This window comes from Nicotiana tomentosiformis, chromosome 8 (assembly GCF_000390325.3).
Source record: "Nicotiana tomentosiformis chromosome 8, ASM39032v3, whole genome shotgun sequence".
In the NCBI taxonomy this organism is placed as follows: domain Eukaryota; kingdom Viridiplantae; phylum Streptophyta; class Magnoliopsida; order Solanales; family Solanaceae; genus Nicotiana; species Nicotiana tomentosiformis.
The window spans coordinates 118,054,888-118,074,366 of record NC_090819.1 but is presented as its reverse complement, the minus strand read 5'-3'; the positions used below and the strand labels follow the sequence as shown (position 1 = coordinate 118,074,366).

The 19,479-nt window shown below is 36.4% G+C and overlaps 2 protein-coding genes across 2 annotated transcripts; both read left to right on the top strand.

Moving 5' to 3' along the window:
* Nucleotides 1-476: 476 nt before the first annotated feature.
* On the top strand, nt 477-7,461 carry LOC104096012 (GATA transcription factor 26-like). Its single transcript, XM_009602289.4, has 8 exons — nt 477-980; nt 2,898-3,266; nt 3,775-4,192; nt 4,480-4,552; nt 4,945-5,048; nt 5,315-5,498; nt 5,606-5,726; nt 6,846-7,461. Exons 1-8 carry the CDS (start codon nt 941-943, stop codon nt 7,133-7,135), a joined length of 1,599 nt encoding a protein of 532 aa, XP_009600584.1. The 5' UTR covers nt 477-940; the 3' UTR covers nt 7,136-7,461.
* Nucleotides 7,462-14,160: 6,699 nt separating this feature from the next.
* Nucleotides 14,161-19,016, top strand: LOC104096014 (histone-lysine N-methyltransferase, H3 lysine-9 specific SUVH1-like). Its single transcript, XM_070182705.1, has 3 exons — nt 14,161-14,419; nt 14,645-14,733; nt 15,611-19,016. Exon 3 carries the CDS (start codon nt 15,780-15,782, stop codon nt 18,849-18,851), a length of 3,072 nt encoding a protein of 1,023 aa, XP_070038806.1. The 5' UTR covers nt 14,161-14,419; nt 14,645-14,733; nt 15,611-15,779; the 3' UTR covers nt 18,852-19,016.
* Nucleotides 19,017-19,479: the final 463 nt, after the last annotated feature.

The following is a 19,479-nucleotide window of genomic DNA, read 5'->3' as shown; positions in this document are numbered from 1 at the left end:
TAATGACTACAAGTGATCGAGTTCAGTTCATTTTTTTCTCAAGAAATGAGCAATTGGTTGATCTTGCCTTTTCTATTTCATTAATTCATAATATTATGTCATTTTTAATCCACAACAAAATTAAATTCAATCTAAATTTGATCCCTTTTCTATAATAATTTCTAAATTTCCCCCCTCAAGAAGTGAGCAATAGGTGGGGTAGGAAAATTTGCACATGTTAGGGAGTTATCATAAAAGTCTATAGTCAACAAGGACATTACTTAGCAATATGTAATATTCTTCAAACTCACAAAGTCCATTTTTAGAAAACAAAATAATTAATATAAAATTTTCAACAATAAAAGAATTACAACATCAAAAGTTACTTCTATTTAAAAAAAAAAATTAAATTTCAAAAACATTACAAGGAAAGATCAAACATTTACTTCAAATACAAATTTACAACAACAAGAAGTCATACATACATTATAAAAACAACCCACCCACTCTTCCTTTTTCCCTTCCCCATTTCACCTTCCTTTTCACAACCATTTATTAGATTCCTCTTTAATGGACTTTTCTTTTCTTCACTCTATTGTACATATTCTTAGCTGAAAAACAAGAAAACCCATCTCAAATCCTTTCATTACTTGTTCATAATCCTTTGCTGTTTTCAGTGGTTTTTTTCTGGGACTTAAAATTACAGACTTCTTTGAGTCTTGTTGGCTTTTGTTTTTTTTTTTTTTCTGCATAATTTTCTGTGTTTATTGCAGAAAAAAAAGCTTTTATTCCAGTAACCATATATGTATTTGTTATAATCAAAACTTATAGATATACAATTATAAAAAAAATTGTATATTTCTTTTTACCAATTTCTTAAGCAAGAAAAGAACTTTTCTTCTCTTTTACATTTTCAGCTTTTGTAAAAATTAACTAAGGGAGAAAAAAAAATATTGGACAGATGGGAAAGCAAGGACCTTGCTATCACTGTGGTGTTACAAGTGAGTTAATGATTCTTGAATGTATTTAAAAAACAATTTAACCATAAAGTTCTTTAATTTTTGATAAAAATGGAGTCTTTTTTGGCTGTTACAAGTATAGAATTGTTCTTTGTTAGTCTATATGATGTTATTTGCTTAGATTAGTTGTTCAATTATGAAACTGGATACCCATATGGTGGTTTCTTCAAAAAGGGAAAAAATTTATCAGGACAATGAACAATAATAAGTAATATGTGCTGTTATTCATCTTATAAAATTTGGTTTTGAGTTTTCTTTATTGCGTTGTTTCCAAGATAGGCTGCAAATAAATTCTGGATTTCAATATGGGTTTGAGTTGGAATTTATTTCTGAAACTGGGATTCCTTTTGGTTTCCAATCTTGTCAATAGAGTCTTTCAGTAAGTGGGCAATTTAGAGCTCAATTTAATTCCATTGTTTTCCAATGCAATTGGGAGATGTTTTGATTGTGTTGAGTTATGTATTCTTAGCCTCCATTTGCTTCATTTAAAAATAAACTTTATGGGAAGAAATGCATTTTTTGGTTTGACTGAGTTCTTGCTGAAAATGGCATTGATATGGTTCTCTATGGAATGAATGCAGCAGAAAAATGAATAGAAAATGTTGGCTTGGTCTGTTTCTAAATACATGTACCTGATGTTTGTGCTGTTTTAGTAGCATGTTCTTAATGAATGCCTTGTATAGCAAAGGGTTGAGGTTTTCTCTCCGGATATTTCGTTATCTTAATGAACCAAGTTCGTTGTTTTCAACTTAATAAGGCCTTAGACTCTCCTGCTTCACTTGTACTCATTATCCATTTGTTTAAAACCTCCTAGTGTTTGCACTACAGTCAAAAGCAGCAAGATCCTCCGGGCATTTGATAATATCTTGTTGACCTTATTGTCTTTTGCTGAATATGTTACTCGCATTCATGCTGTAATAGTTCAAGGTGTCTAGAAAAGACTTGATACATCGGTAACTCTCTCAGAGGTTGATGCTACAGAAAATAATAATAGCTGACATTTGCATTCATTCCTGTCATCCACTGGTGTAACACATTTTGCTGCAAAAATGGTGATAAACTGGGTTGGATAATAATTTGAAACTTGGCTAGTCTGTATAGGAAGCACATTGTTCGAGGGAATGTAATGTCTCGAAGTACATAGTTTTAGATGTCTGTCACTGTCATATGCTACTGCTTTATTGCTAATCTGTCTAGTTTAGCTTCTCATTGTGCTGTTCTGACTCCAGCTTAGTTGTTGAATAGAAAGGTTCATTTTAGGTTTCCCCGACAGCTCCATAAGTTCTCTCCTAACACTGATTAACGAGTTACTCTCCTAACACTGGTTCACGAGTTATCTAGTTTGTCTCTTTATTCAGGTCCTCATGTGTTTCTTGCTCGTGCAATTTAGGGAACAAAATTGGTTGTCGTCTTAGTTATTTCTTAGATTCTTAATTTGCTCTCTAATTCATGACAATGTCTTGTTTCTTGCTCGATGAGGTCTTCTTCACAGGAATCAGTCTCCTAGTTATATAGAAAAGGTTTAGTTTCTTAATCAAGTTAAGTGCATTTGGAGGAGATGTTTGCTCTTTCAATTAGAGTCCTAACTCGAATATCTACCTATTACATCCTTCTTCTTTCTTGCCATGCTTAGGAATGCGGGAGCATTCTGCAGTGGATATACCATTACTTACCTTTTTCATTTATGCACCACTCTGTCCAATGGTCTTCATCTTCCCCGACACAAAAATGCTTGTTGAAATTTTGATTACATGCTTACAGTAATATTTTGTCGTGGGATGAGCAAGATGTTTCTATAATAACGTTCAATTCCAGATTGTCAGATTTCTTAGATGCCTCTCATTCTTCCCACATTATGTACTTGGAATACAGTCTTAAAATGGTGAATTCATGGTGCAGGCACCCCTCTTTGGCGTAATGGACCACCAGAAAAGCCAATTCTTTGCAATGCATGTGGATCTCGATGGAGAACAAAGGGGACACTTGCAAACTATACTCCTCTGCATGCAAGGGCTGAACCAGATGACTTCGAAGATTACAGGGTCTCAAGGTTCAAAAACTCGCCTGTGAAGAACAAGGAGGTGAAGGTGCTGAAACGAAAGAAAAATCATGATAATCCTGAAATTGGAATTCTTCCTGATTATAATCAGGGCTTCCACCGTAAGGTTTTAGATGAAGATACAAGCAACAGGTCAAGTTCTGGCTCTGCCGTGTCAAACTCTGAAAGCTGTGCACAATTCGGTAGTGCTGAAGCAAGTGATTTGACAGGTAGATTCTTTACCTATGCAGGCCTTGCAAACAGAAACATTAAGCTGCATTCTCTCTCACATAAACTGCCAACTCTTTTTACCTATAAAAACAAAACTGCCAAATCTCTTCTCCTCCTCCCAAAAGGTCTGTTTTCTGTTACTTTGAAAGCCATTCTGTTTGATAGAAGTTGATGACTTCTATCTCAAAATATAGATCTATACATGAATAAAACTTTTGATAGCTAGCAGAGAAATTATACAGGTGGTCATCGTTTGATTTTGCCTGCTCCTTTTGTTCTATTTCTATGATCAGTTATACCAGTATATTCTACTGCACCTTCTCCAGTGGTAAAGCTGTATTTTTTTCTTTCAATCAAACTCCTGAGCTCTAGAGTTTCTTGTGTTCTAACTTTGTATCTGATATCTTTTGTGAATCATCCTTCCTGCGTTTTTGTTTTAATAAAACCTTTTGCTGAATTCTCACTCATCGGGTGACTAATAGTTGCATGACCCCTTTATGCTTTCAGGTCCTACCCAATCAAATATATGGGAAGGGATGGTGCCTTCAAAGAAGAGAACCTGTGTGGGTCGTCCAAAGCAATCTTCAGTTGAAAAGCTTACCAAAGACCTGTATACCATCTTACATGAACAACAGTGTTCATACTGGTCTGGATCTTCTGAAGAGGATTTGCTTCTTGAAAGTGACAAGCCTATGGTCTCTGTTGAGATAGGACATGGAAGTGTGCTAATTCGACATCCAAGTTCTCTAGGTCGAGAAGAAGAATCAGAAGCCAGCTCTCTATCGGTTGACAACAAACACCACTCTTCGAATGAGGCTTATTCACAATTGATTACTCCATCTGTACATATTAATAAGGGTGTCAATTCATCAAACCTGGTAACTGAGAGAGCTAAGAAGCCTACTGGTCAAGACCAGATTAAAAGGTGCTTTCCTCATTGTAGCTGGATAGCATATAGCCACAAGAAAGGATATAAAATGTTAAAATGCATAACTGTTCTGCTATTGGTTGACGGGGTATGGTTACACAAATAGACTGATGTGGATCAGAAACTTATATTAACATGATATGGTCCACGTTTTCCGTGCAGCTTCTCAATTATAGAATGCTCGCGGTGGTTTCAGTTCCATAATTGAATAGTCAGAGCTTCGATACTATTTTCTTTGTGATGGTGTCTAGTTTCCATCTTTCTGATTTCATCTTGAACTGCAGGAGCAAGGATCAGCTTGAAAATTTGCAGATTCTTGGACATCATAATTCGCCACTATGCTACATAGACCTTAAGGTATCCTGCTATCTCTTAGATTTCATACAAATAACAACCATAGCATGCTTCCTACAGCGTCCACTTGTCTTTACAGCTGGAACATTTTTCTATTCCACACTATTTTTCTACATCTCTGGCTCCGGAGTTGGGGATTCTTTTTGTAGATTTACATTTATCTTCTACTTTTGATTATCAATATGCATTACCTTTGACTTTAAAATGCTTATATCATGGTATTTTGCATGGAAATGCTTCCTCTATAATGGTAAATAACCATTTTCGAGCTTGTTTTTTACCATGTGTTTAGTTGTTAATTGTTACTTTAAGAATCTAAGCATGGCTCTGCAGTTTACTCTTTCCCAGATAAGCAATACACAAATAAATGTGATTTTGGACAATGCTTGATGCAGGATGTACTTAATTATGAAGAATTCATAACGCATCTGTCAAGTGATGAACAACAGCAACTACTAAAGTACTTACCTCCTGTTGATTCTTTTTCACCTCCCGAGAGGTTTGTACAATCTCTTTCTATTTAGGATCTTACGAGAACATTTGACTTAAAAACAATTCAGAAAAGTTGAGGAATGAACTTGTCTTTTGAGTGAGAGGCTTATTACCGGAGCTTACGTTTTTAATTCAATCTCTCAATTGTGCTAGTTGGGCTTTAGAAAAATAATTGATGGCTATGTTGAACTTGAACCATAACCTACTGATGGTTGATAGAATGAATGCATTGTCCAGCTCTGATCTTATTCCCATTTTTAATTCTCTCTGCAGTCTCAGGAGCATGTTTGAGAGTTCTCAATTTGAGGAGAATTTGTCTTCCTTCCAGAAACTTCTTGCAGAAGGTGTCTTTGATAACTCGTTATCTGGGGTGACAATAGAAGATTGTAGAACGTTGAAGAGGTTTACTTTGTGCTATTTAATGAAGTCAAAGTGGGTGGAACAATATCTTCTTAAGGTACAATCTTGCTTATGATTTGTGATATGAAAATTCAGTGAGTAATCCACTCCTTATATGTTACATTTGCTAAACAGAAGTTTAAAGCTAATCTGCTTTTATGTTAGGACATGAAATGTAAAAATAGTAGCAGTACTTCTGAAGTTGCAGGAGGGCCCAGTGTTATTGGCACAGGTCATTCAGGGAACATGAAGAGACCACACGATGGGCAACGTCCAAGATATTCAGGTTCTTTGCATCTCTCTTTTATTATTTCCTTTATGACAAATCCTCGTGTGGTAGACTTGCTTCTGTTTATAACAAAAATTTGCCTTAAAATACTTTGACTTCTTCTGTTCCTGAGAGAGTAGTAAACATTTACTTCTCGGGTTTTTATCTTCATGAAAAAGCTAGAGTAGGCGGTCACGTGGTAATATGTAGAAGTTGTAGAAACTGCGGAAGGAGGATCAGAGAATCTTGAGCATGGTAGGTATCTTGGCATTCATTAGTGTCTGGCTTTGATGCACTGAGTTGACTGATTTCTCCAACTATTTTATTGTACACGTCTTTTGTCATCTAGCTGGTAACAGGATATGTTCATGTACAATGAATGGCCCATTATCTTCCAAATATGATTTCTCAGGAAGCCTGGTTCGTGCATTGTGACGATTAGGAGGAAATGCACTAATCAAAAATGAAATTAGTCCATCTCAGCATCTCTTCCTATTTCTTCCCATTTCTTTTCTTCTTTTTGCTATTATATAGGGCTCTCCATCCTGGAAGATACCTTATATTAGTAGAAGGCAACTATTTGTGAAAGTCATAACTCGATATGATTAGGTAAGCGTTACACAAGTTCAGTAGGAAAATCAGTGTTTGCCGGGCCACCTTACTCCATCCCTCCGTGCCACCATAAAGGGAAAAATATAATAAATGGTATGATAATGGATAAGTACAGTTTTTTAATTGTACATCATTTATATCAAGCATTTGTTCTATGTGATATCTTCTTCGACATTTCTGAAGCTAAACTACGAGCAATTTTTCTTATGGAATGTACTTTTTATACCAATTCCCACCCAACCACTACTAATTTGGGATTGACGTATTGTTGATTGATTACAACAAAAACAACAACAAACCCAGTAAATTCCCACAAGTGGGGTCTGTGGAGGGTAGTGTGTACGCAGGCAGCAGAGAGGCTGCTTTCGGTTAGATCCTCAGCTAAAGAAAATACGAAACAAAGCGTATAGTTGATTGATTGTTTTCAAGAAACTAAAACTACTGTAGCTCCAATTTTGCATAGTGTGTGCTTTGAGTTGCTTTAATTCAGATGGAAATGAACTTATAAGTCGAATTTTGCTTCAGGGGCAAACACAACAATGAAGAGCCCCAAGAGGATGATGCTGAAAAGCAGTTATGAACAGAAGGAAATAGTAGAGAATGATAGCTCTTGCTTCAGTCCAAGAAGCCTATTTGCATTGCCTACAGAGAATTCCTTCCGTTTTGCAAATGAAAGTTCTGATCAGGACTTGCTGCTGGATGTGCCATCTAACAGCTCCTTCCCTCAGGCAGAACTCCTCCTACCAACAGCAAGTTTCGCAGCTCAAGCAAGCACTAGTAGTAGCTCCGTATACCCACAACTCCTCCGGCCATAGTAACACTATCACACTTAGCTTTCTGTCTGTAGGGTATTTACAAGGTTCTTGGGCCAAACCACATGACTATCTCTGCATGTTCCTTGTCAAATATATAAATGTCTCGCGAAGGGGTTTGGATGGTTGCCTTTTACCTTTTTCCCGGTAACCTAATATAAAATGAAATTTTGGATTTAGCGGATGGATATGTTTGTTTTTTTAAACCTTTTTTGTATAGGTTGTCAAGCATTGTACAATATAGCTGAAAATGCAGAGGTGGTGATGTCTAGATATTTTGTATGCACTAAAGTTTTAACCTCAAATTGAGACCCCCCTTCTGTTTGTTAGTTTTGCTGAATGAGTTTTTCTGTAGGATCGTCAAATGTAAAAAATAAAGGACTTTGTCCTTGTCTACCCTCCTACCAAACATTTCAAATCCTGATATGTCTGATTCATTGGCTTGAAAGCTGAATAATAGGGTTACCTTAAGAGAACGACACCACGAATTGTTTCTCTAGTATTGTAGTATTAGATGAAAATTTTGAATTTTGGCAGTCGGCACCAATAAGATTCCTCTAACTGAATTAGGCAATGCCAGATCTTATCTTTGAAGTTGCTTAAAATTTATGTTAATACCTAATCAGTCACCACCTAATTTCCATCCCATACAGGAAAAGTTACTCCCGCCTTTTGGTTATCCTGGCGTAATGCAACATAGAAGACAACAATAACATACTCAGTGTAGTCCAACAAGTGGAGTTTAGGGAGGGTAGAGTGTATGTAGACCCTACCCCTACCTTTAAGAAAGCAAAGAGGTTGTTTTCGGTAGACCCTCGACTCAGGAAAGATAAAGGGAAGGGGCAATAACAAGCAAATCAATTGACAAACCAAAACGAAAATACAAAACTAACACTAGGTAATGCAACATAGAAGCAAACAACAATAATAATAATAATGCAGGGATGGGGAGGGGGGTTCAGTAAAAAATATTATCAAATCATAATGATTCAAGGCCAAATTTGACCAGGCTCATTTAAGACGGAGGTGTCTGGATCAACTTGCACACACCTCAACTATTTCATCAAACACTCGTTACCCTCTTCCAGTAGGTATGGGAAACCCAGCCCACCAAGACTGACTATTTCACCGAACTCTTATCTTCTATCAACAAAGGTATGGGTTGGTAGCTCTGCCACTAAGGCTCGTCTACAATTTTTTTGACTCCGTTAGGATTTGAACCTTGATCTTCCCTAGTTTTAATCTTATTCATTGACTGCTACGCCTGCACAATTGTCCTTACAAGTATGCAGTGTAGTTGTTTGAATAGCGCAAGTTTATGTTTGGAAGGCCGTAAACTACGAGGTTTTAAGTCTTCTTGGTCTTTTACAATGTTGAATTTAAGAGAATGTTTTTTTAGATCTCTTATTTGTAAATGAAAGATCTCTTATGTGTAAAAGTAAATCTCCTATGTGTAAAAAAAAAAGATAGGGTCATAAAACTAAAAACAAGTTTGTAAAAGGCCAAAAAACAAATTGACCCGTAAACTACAATGATGTAATTCTACAATATGATAATGGTACACGATGTTTTCTTTCGTAAAGTAGGATTTTACTTAAAAGGAATATTGAATAAAATTGAATTCAAACAAACATGGAGGTGCAAAAGTTAACACTTCTGTTAAAATCCATTTTCCTTTAGCAGTTTAGAGTTAAGATCACTGGTCCACCTCAACTTTACAAAAAGAAGCAAAGTAACACAATTTGCTAAACCATTTTGATAAGCAACGCCAGTTCTTCATAAAAGAAAGGAACAAGTTCTATAAGTATCTACTTCAAGGTTACCAAATTAATGAATCTGTACAACTACAACATCATCTCAGAAAGAGAAAGCAGTACAAAACCTCCATCTGCTGGTGATCAAACACTTCAAAGATCTCTTCTTGCATATGGTTGACATACCACCAATCCAGCATTACCTACATCAAATCTATAAGCTTTTAGCCTAACATAAAATTCACCTGGGATCCAAAATCTCTAAGATTCAGCACTGCCGCAAAGAATCATATTATACATCCATTCAAGCTCTTCATTCCGTAATTAACATATTCTTGAAAGCAAAGCACTAGTTTAGAGTATCATCTAATGCTTTATAAATCTTTAGTAAATGGTGAAGTCAACCCGTTAAACGTGTAGCTCCAGCCAGGATGATTGAGAAAGATTTACCAATTTGAACTACTAATATCCCAATAGTAATAGTATCTTAAGGGTAGAAAGTCAGCAACCATAGCATAGGCTATTACCATGACACCTCTATCTGAACCATCAACAGACAATTAGCGATCAAATAAGCAGTTAGGGATAACCCTTCTATTTCCTGAACTCTTAAAAACTTTGTACATTAACAAACGCCAAATCTCCCCAAAAGTTGTACTTCCCTGAATATTGAATCAATCAGAAAATCCCTCCAGTGGCCACCATCTAGGCCGAGGAAAACTCAAACCGCGGGCCTTGGCAGTCTCAAAGAAATCAACATTCTTGTCACCACCACTAACATCCCCTACCACCATAGAGAAAGTTTCCACTAGATCCTTAAACCTTGTATTCTTGACTATTCTCCTCCCAACTTCTTCCACCAATCCAACATCCTTGTCTCCTCCCCTCATTGATAATGGCAATTCACGTCTTCCCTCAACACCTCCACAACCACTAACACCAGCACCAACACTTTCTGTTATCCCATTCGAATGCATTTCCTTGGCGCAAACACCATTCAACTTATCATTCTCATCTAAATTCATACTCTCCACACCTCTTCCACCACCATCACCACGGCTAATACCATCCTTCATCCCATTCAAATGCATTTCAACATAGCCAACACCATTCAACTTCTCATTGTCATCTACACCTCTTTCACCATTTTCACGCTTTTCTCCTCTATCTCCCTCCTCCTCACCTCTCTCAGACATTTTCACAGTAGAAGAATCCGCATTTCCCTCAATTCCACGCTCATTAACTTTCACATTTTCCTCACATTCTATCACTACCTCAGTATCAACATTCTGAGTCTGATCAATTTCAATCATAATCGGTCCTTTTTCATCTAATCTCCGAACTGAACTCTTCACATCCAAATCCTCATCAGAAACCCTAATCCTCTTCAGCATTCGCCCCTCAAACCCTAGGTCATCAGAATCATTTCCCAAATCTACAGCCGCCGAGTTATCATGATTAACAGCATCAGTATCATCATCGTTATGTTGAAAATCAACGGCTGCAGTACTCGTACTCGGTTTCAGTTCATCGGAGCCGGAAAAATAGGGCTGAGAGTTGGAGTTGTTGTGCTCCGGCGGGGTTTCGAATTCTTCGTTATCGTGAGGGGAACTTTGGCTAACGGAATCAGAAGATGGAAGAGATAACATGAGTATTCCGGTGGGCTCTGACGACGTTAATTTTAACGACGGTGAGGATTCTGGAGATTTCTCGTACTCATGAATAAGAGGGCAGTTTTGTAATTCTTCCTCAGCAGAGGGACGAGGTTCGCAATACTTGATAATTTGGGCTAATAGGTCTGGGTATTTCACTTCCTTCATTTTTGCAAAAACTCAGTTGGGGTTTGAGGAAGAAAGAGAGGAGGTGAGAGTGTAATTTGGGAGTGATTGGGGATTATTTTAGTAGAGAGGGTTTTATTTAACTATTAAAATATTCCCGCCTTTGTTCTCGACTCCCGCCTTTTACATCAACGGTCGTTAACCACTGTAAGACGATGTCGTTTAAGTCCCCGAGGGGGTAAAAACATTCTTTTTGGGCTTTAAGTATGTTTTCTGTGGACCAATGCCCCAATTAATTTAGATTCATACAGAAAGATCCACTAAAGAAAGAGATCTTTATACAAATAAGTGAATGTTTGCTTTTACTGGTCGGGATATATAAATTATATACTTATTATATATAATTATATATATATTATACGTGAATTATATATTTATATTACATCCGCTATGTATATTTTGTTTATACAGTTAAAACGGACAACTATTTAAGTTAAATCTTCTAAAGAGAACTCTGCATCGATTTTTTATTTTTATTTTTTATATTCAAACATGAAACATCTAATTAATGGCAGAGAAAAATTTACAATCTCATCACGCCTCCTTGGTGATAATATTATTTTTTCATTTTATCTCTAATTATTACTTTATTTTTATTTGATATAAGGAATTCGATTAGTGTATTATCTCAAATCGAATGCCTTGTCTTTAATTCATAGTACAATAAGTGAGAACTTGTTACAAAATGTGGATAAGTGAATTTCGATGTATGCAAACAACTTTAATTTCACACTTTATTTGTATGAATACTCTATGGTTATTTAGTGAATTTAGTATAATTTGATAGAAATGAGGAATATGTGGAGCTTAAAATATCATTTCTTTTGCTTGAATTAAATTTAAAAATTTGACAATCCTATTATACGCAATTGCATGCAAAATCTCATTAAAAACCCAAGTATGATAATATTTTCAGAAGTAGGAACAGTATCAAGAATTGAAACCATTAATAAATAAAAACTGTAGGCATGCAAAATTAATTAAATTTAAATTCAATAAATATTTTGGACTATACTTTATATGTTAGTCCAAATAAATGTTATGGACCAATATGATTAGATTAATTATATTAGTCTGATACATGTGGATTAAATAAATAAATTCAAATTTATTGGGCTAACCCATTTACTTGGGCCATAAACGATGAGCCCACTTCATTAGGCCCAAGATGTCATTTTTTTAGATGTCCAGTTTGGTGCCACGTGTCAAATGACGTGACGCGCCTAATCAAACAGAAGAGCCAATGTGATCATGTCACGTGTCAAAATGACAAGACATACCAAGTAAAATTAAAAGGCTAATGAAACCGCGTCACATGTGTAAGTGACATGTTCTGGCCAATCAAATACGGCCTTGTGATTCTTCAATCTTATTTGTCGGAAAGAGTTTGTTCTTATCATAACTCTTCCCTCCCACAACTATAAATAGGGACCTTCATAACTCAGAAAAGACACCATAAGTTATAACAAGAAGACACAAATGAGCTCGTGGATCAAATGCCACAATTCTCTGCAAACTGCAAGTGTTCAAGTATTCAAGTACTTCAACACAAATTTCAAGTATTCAAGATCAAAAACGAAGTCAAATTAAATACAAGGGTTTCAAGATCAAGGCTACTTGTTCGTGATATAATTCGTGGCAACAATCAAAGTGTTTGCGACGGATAAATCAAATTCAAATTCAAGATCAAGCTTAAAGGTCCTTGAATTTATATTGGTAAAGTAGAATCAGAGGAATCATAGAGATTGTAACACTCAAATTAATTTAAATCAAATACTACGATTGTTGTGATATTTTTCGATCTTGATTTTATTTTCTCGACAATTTATTGTCTACAAAAACATTGAAACCATTTATAAAGAAAAACGAAAGGAGAGAATTATTACTTTAATTTCACTTGTAAGGCTATAATTCCGAATTGCGTACTCTTGGTAGTTGACACTTGACACTTGACACTTTATCTTAAAAACCAAGACGAAGTAATACATAGTGGTTAGGCAAAGAAGTTCTTAAAATGTTTTGGAAAGTCAAATACGAGACCAAGGTACTTACTCTATGCATATAGTATATTACCTATTTGTCTTAAATTCGTGCCACACTAGTGGGAATAGCCATGTGTGTAAGAATTAAATTTTAATATTTGAACATTAGTTTACAAAAAGTTTGAGGAACTAATAAATGTCCAAAGAAAATTTAGTATTACTGGAGTTCAAAAGTAAGAGAGCAAAGTATGATAAAATGACAATTTATTTCAATGCTGTTAAAAATCTGGAAAGTTGATGAGAAAAGTGTGTAACTTCTGAAAAGTGTATGGTTTTCTTTTTTTCCTAGGAGAGAGCCAGGGGTGGTCGTCGGTCGGTACGGTACGGTATTTAGATATTTCAGTTCGATATTTTCGGTATTCGATTTCTTAAAATGCTATACCAGTACCGTACCTAATTAAATTCGGTATGATTCGATTTTTCTCCTTTAGGTTTTGGTTTATTCAGTTTGGTAACTTCAGTTTATTCGGTTTGAATACTAACTAATGCATAGAGTCATATACGACAATATTCTTAATTAAAGTACTCGAAAGTACAAAACTAAAAACGTTTGTTGACAAAAGTTTTGTCCAAAACCAGCAAATACCAACCCAGAGAGAGAAAATTGTACATAAAAGAATAATTTTGATCAGTAGAAATGTCTTGTTACTTGCTTTGAGTTAATTGATGAACTTAGAGAATAAGGAAAAGTAAAATTTTAGATTTCTTATATTTATGTTATTAACTAATAATATGTGTATTGTGTAATATAATATATGTTTCGGTACGATATCGATATTTAGGTATTTTATTTTAAAATACCAAATACCATACCTAATACCAATTTTTATAAAAACTTAAACCAAATACCATACCAAATACCAAAATTTTCGATTTCGATACAAAAATTCGGTATTTACCAAATTACGCACGACAACTATGAATCTCCGAAAGTTAAAATAGCTACGAGTCAATATTCCAACTCTATGATTTTCAACTAACCAAAAAGAGAAAAAGAAACGAAAAAAGTTAAAATTTTTTGAATTGAAGAAAAAATTTCACTAAAAAACTGGCCCAATCATTTTTTGGAACTTAAATTTATTTCTTCAATTCTTTTTTAAAAACTGATCAAATTCTATAAAAAAATTATATTTCGTTTAAAAAAAAAAAACTATATCCAAATGAGAGCTTAGTTTCCACGTTTTCCATTTAGGAAACTTTTGTAGTTGCCTCCATAAATTTAGTTTCCAATTATTTGGTACTTAATACATTCAATTTAATAAAAAGTAGTAGAGACATTATTTGGTCTTATCTTGATTTACCATAATTCTTTATGTACGAGAAGTGAACAAAATATTACAGCGGTAAGTCGGTCCTGGTAACTTTTTTTTATTTACAGCGGTAACTCCTGTTTTATCCAATTTCTTTTACTGTCTTTCACTCGGACAGTTTCCAGAAATGGTTACAGTTACAAAAATGTCAGTAAGCAGAAGACAGCACCAACGCCATTTTCCATTCATGAACCCCTAAATTGTTGCTCCCACTCAAAATATCATTAACAAACCCACGTTCACATTATTTGTTAATCAAATGCCTCTTCAATTTTCAACTCATTACTGGAATCAGTAGCTGACTCATTGCTTCCTTCTTCCTCTGTTTCTACACCTTTTTCTGGTATTTGTTTTGCTTGCAATCCCATTTTTTGTTTGCTTCTTTTGAAGATATTACTGTTTCAATGAGTTTATGTGAAATGCTTTGAAGTTTTCTGAATTTTTCCTATTTTTACTATTTTTTCCCACTTTTTTCCCTTTTTTGGGTTCTTCATTTCTTTGCTGAGGATTTTCATTTTTGCATTTTGTGAACTGTTTTTCATACTTTGTGCATATTTGTTTTTGGTAGGAAAGCAGCTGGTTGTGTGGTGTGTGGTGAAGGATTAACTATAATCTAGTTCTCTGAAGTGGAAACGTGGAAGTTCATTCTCAAAATCGGTATGGTTTAGTTCCTTATTTTCTGCTTTTTTCTAGCATGAAAAACCCTAATGTGCTCTAAATTCTTTGTCTGTTGTAGCTTAGCTTCATTTCGTTTTCTGAAATATGTTTAATTCTAGGAATAATCCCTTTATTCTAGTTCACCACCTTGGGGGGGGGGGGGGGCTTTTTTAAATGTGTTGTGAATATGTTAAAGGGCTAGCTAGAATTTGAATCTTGTTCAGCTGACATTTTACTTATTGTTATTGGTATATTTTTCAGTGTTACAATGTAGTCTGAACATCGGGACCGGATGTAGAGTGTAAGATATGTGTTAATCCGAACCAAGTAGCTTTGATTCGAACCTTGTATATGTGTTAAAAAGTTCACTATAAATGTGCACTAATAATGATTTTGAACCAAGTAAATCGAATGGGTTGTGGTAGAAACCGAACGCGAAATTGTATTGTTCAAATCCTGGATTAGACCGAGTTCTTACTTTTTACTCTTGGAGAACATGGAAGTTTCAGTCATTATCATTTAGAGTTTTAGGCTAAGATAGCAAGAAAGGACCCAAGTTTAATATCCATCAAGGTCATTAACAGAATTTCGTTAGAAGAATGTCGCATGACCAGTGTGGCTTCTTTTATTGAGTACTCATTTGTGAAGCTCAAAATTTTGTCTCACTTCTGGTTCGCCGCATAAAATAAAATTAGTTAAAAAATACCTAACCAAAAAGATTTTAACAATTTAAGTTCCTAAAACAACTCACACTAAAATATGGTAGAGGATCAGAATGTTATCCGACTTTAAATAATCATAGATTCATAGTATGTCACATCAAGCTTTTGCTTCTCCATTATCTATTTAATTTAATATATTGTGTTTGTTGTTTCAGCATTTTGCTTGCCAAAACAAGGATTCATTCATTTGGTGGAGGATGGTGTCATTCTCAAATGATGGTTTATCCGATGCATTGATCCAGTCGAAGAACCTGCTCCAGAGCGACTACTCCGCCTAGCCTATCTTCCTGCCCGCCCCCGGTTCTCTATGCTCGGTTCCACAACATGAAGAAGCGGCCATCAGAAAATGGTTATCACACCTTGGATTTTGGTGTTACTCCAAAACATAAAGTTCGGAAAGTCTGGGCTGTGCGGTATTTCCCCCCGGGTTGTGGTAGAAATGCTCCAAAAGTTGATTTGCGCCACAAGGAAAATGCTGTGGTCTCCATCAGTGAAAATGTTGCTGACGCGCTGGTGGATCATGGTAGGAATGGTCCTAACACTGGGATTGAGTTCTGTTCTGTTGAAGTTGTGAACTGTCTCCCTGACGTGGAAGAGAATGGAGAATTGGATAAGTTGGTCGGGAATGCGTTAGCCAGAACCACGAGTCTGATAGAAAACAGGGTGGAAGAACCAACAAGTCATGCCAGATCTCTTGGATTTGAGTTGTCTAAAGATATTGAAAGTAGCGAAATGTCATCGCTCAAGAAAGCAAAAGTCATTCAGCGTGATGAATTGGTGAAGGAAGTCGATGGGGAGAAAAGCTCACTTTTGGTTGAAAATGTGGTCAGTGTGACTGATGGGGCAATTCCTGTTTGTGGTGTGAAAGCATGCTCACCGCCTCAGTGGCCAGTCAAGAATGGAAATGTTGCGGATAATATTTCCCCCTTGCCAAAGAATAAGTACTGCCAAAGAAGAGTCTTTGCTGTTCGTGACTTCCCTCCATTTTGTGGAAGAAACGCTCTGAAGCCAACTGAACAGGATCGCTTGGGTGGTACTGAAGCAAGCAGGAGAGTGGTTTTGTTGGATAAGGAATTTACAGAAAATGAAGCGGTTGAGACTTCAAATAATGTTATGGATACAAGGACATCGCACATGAAGTTGACTGTAAGTCGGGAAGCTGATTCTTTGAGTAAGATAGAGGTTGCTGGTTCCAAATATAGCTTAATGGAACAAACAGTTTGTATTGAAGATCGAGAAGGTGTCCATGATAGTTATACTGGAAGGATCCAACTTGAAAAAACTGTAATTTTGCCAGAGACAATGACGAAAAAGGAGAATGATGATGCAGGAAAAATTGTGGGGAAGGTGAATATTGCATATTCACAGAATGAGTGTGAAAAGGTTACTACTGCAACACATGCTCTTGGTTTTGGAGATGAAATTATTAGGCCAATTGTGCATGGCTCGATTGCTGAACCCTATTGTCCATGGAAGCAAACTCATCTACATGGGCCGGGGAGCAGAAATGAGATTGTGCGTGGTCTGATGGCAGAGCCATACTGTTCCTGGAAGCAGATGAAGCAAACTAGTTTAGATGGTGTGACGAGTAGAAACCAAGTTCAAAAGCCTAACATGCATCGGCAGAAGAAATCCTTAGCTGTTGCCAGAAAAAGTATTCCAAAACCAAAATTTTCACGGAGACAGTTTGGCAGGACTAAATCAGGTTTCATTGGTGAAGTTGCGGAAGGATATTCAAATGCACTGGTTGCCAGCAACGATAGAGCTTGTGGTTTGAATAGGAAGGCAGAATCTCCAATTGGACAGGGGCACTGTGAATTTGATGTGAATCTGCCACCTTTTGGTTCCAGCAGCAATGATGCTCGTAGTAAAGTCAGAGAGACTCTTCGTCTGTTTCAGTCTATTTGTAGAAAAATCTTGCGAGGGGAAGAATCAAATGGAGAAGTAAAACCTAAGCAAAAAGATAAAAAGAACAGAAGGATTGATATTCAAGCATCGAATTTTATCAAAGAAAAAGGGAAGGAAGTTAATACAGGACCCCGGATACTGGGAGAAGTTCCAGGAGTTGAAGTAGGAGATGCGTTCCAATACAGGGTTGAACTTGCTCTTGTGGGAGTTCATCGCTTATATCAAGCCGGTATTGATTTCCTGAACAATGGAGGAATGCTGGTTGCAACTAGCATTGTTGCTTCAGGGGGCTATGACGATGATTTGGGAGATGCTGATGAGCTGATTTATTCTGGGCAAGGTGGAAATTTGACTGGCAAGGACAAAATCCGTGAAGACCAGAAACTTGTGAAAGGTAATTTAGCCTTGAAGAATAGTATAGCTACAAGGAATCCTGTTCGGGTGATTCGTGGATCTAAGGCTGAATCCACAGATGGAAGAGCTAATTTGGTGACAACTTATGTGTACGATGGCTTGTACACTGTTCAAAATTATTGGACAGAACGAGGGCCACATGGTAAGATGGTCTTTATGTTTAAGTTGGTGAGAATTCCCGGACAACCAGAGCTTACTTGGAGAGAAGTAAAGTCATCAAGAAAGTCCAAAGTGCGTCATGGTGTTTGTGTTCCTGATATTACAGAAGGAAAGGAGTCACTGCCAGTAACTGCTGTGAACACAATTGATGGTGAGAAACCCCCACCATTCAAGTACATCAAGAAGATGATGTATCCGGATGGTTTCCACCTTGCTCCACCTAAAGGCTGTGATTGTATTGGTAGATGTTCTGATGCCAAGAGGTGCTCATGTGCAGTTAAAAATGGAGGTGAGATCCCATACAACCGCAATGGGGCTATTGTTGAAGTTAAGCCTCTTGTGTACGAGTGTGGTCCTTTTTGTAAGTGCCCTCCTTCATGCTACAATAGAGTGAGCCAACGTGGTATTAAAATTCCGCTGGAGATCTTCAAGACAGATACAAGGGGCTGGGGTGTGAGAGCTGTAACTTCTATCTCTTCAGGAACCTTTATCTGTGAGTATGCAGGAGAAATTCTTGAGGACAGAGAAGCCGAACAAAGAATTGGTAGTGATGAATATCTTTTTGATATTGGAAAGAACTATAGTGATTGTACTGATAACTCTTCTGGACAAGCAGACCTAAATGAGTTAGCAGATGAGGGTGGTTATACAATTGATGCAGCACACTATGGAAATGTTGGACGATTTATCAATCACAGTTGTTCACCCAACTTGTACGCGCAGAATGTTGTTTATGATCATGAGGATAAGAAAATGCCCCATATCATGCTATTTGCGGCAGATAATATTCCTCCCTTGAAGGAGCTTTCTTATCATTACAACTATTCTGTGGATCAGGTTTATGACTCTGATGGCAAGATCAAGGTGAAGAGGTGCTTTTGTGGATCTTCAGACTGTACTGGTAGGATGTACTAGGATTTGTAAAGTTCCGCTACTGTAGTTGAATGGAAGAATTACTCATGTCATTGTCTTTTTTTACATCTACAATAGTATTTCTTCTTGTTTGGTCTGAGATGCTATGTTATTATTTGCATGTTGGTTGTTCATGGAAACATAATGGAGCTACAACTCTCTTCTGTACCTACTGCATCTTGTTGATTTCATCAATGAAACTTCTTATTTCATCAGAAGAAGCTTGTATAGGCTGACTAGTGTGATCCCAGTCAGAACCAGACATTTTTGCACCAGTACTCGGCCTTTTTGTTTGATCTTAGACGCTTTTTGAATCGGTTAATTTGCTTTCTCATCTCCTAATTACATGAATCAGGTTTCACTTTCCTCTTTTCAGTTGCCAAGAGTAGCATTTTACATCCCTAGTGGTGGATGCGGGACTTCTGCGGTTTACTAAAGTGCTCTCCCAACTGCTGTTGGCTCATACAAATATATATGGCTCTAAATCCTTGATTCGATATGCTTATAAATGGAAAATTTGCTAAAATTAGAGGCTCTTTTTGTAAAGGTATTTCTCAAAATTTTCAATCCCTCCCTGAAACCAGATTCCTTGCCTAATGCTTGATATTTCATGGAAACTGAAGCTTACATC

What these genes read in the sequence shown, in the direction of transcription:
- LOC104096014 (XM_070182705.1), top strand. Translation starts at nt 15,780, where the DNA reads ATGAAGAAGCGGCCATCAGAAAATGGTTATCACACCTTGGATTTTGGT.
- LOC104096012 (XM_009602289.4), top strand. Translation starts at nt 941, where the DNA reads ATGGGAAAGCAAGGACCTTGCTATCACTGTGGTGTTACAA. An exon ending in TGAAGCAAGTGATTTGACAG is followed by an intron (nt 3,267 to 3,774) that starts GTAGATTCTTTA and finishes TTATGCTTTCAG; the next exon opens with GTCCTACCCAATCAAATATA. An exon ending in TCTTTTTCACCTCCCGAGAG is followed by an intron (nt 5,049 to 5,314) that starts GTTTGTACAATC and finishes TTCTCTCTGCAG; the next exon opens with TCTCAGGAGCATGTTTGAGA.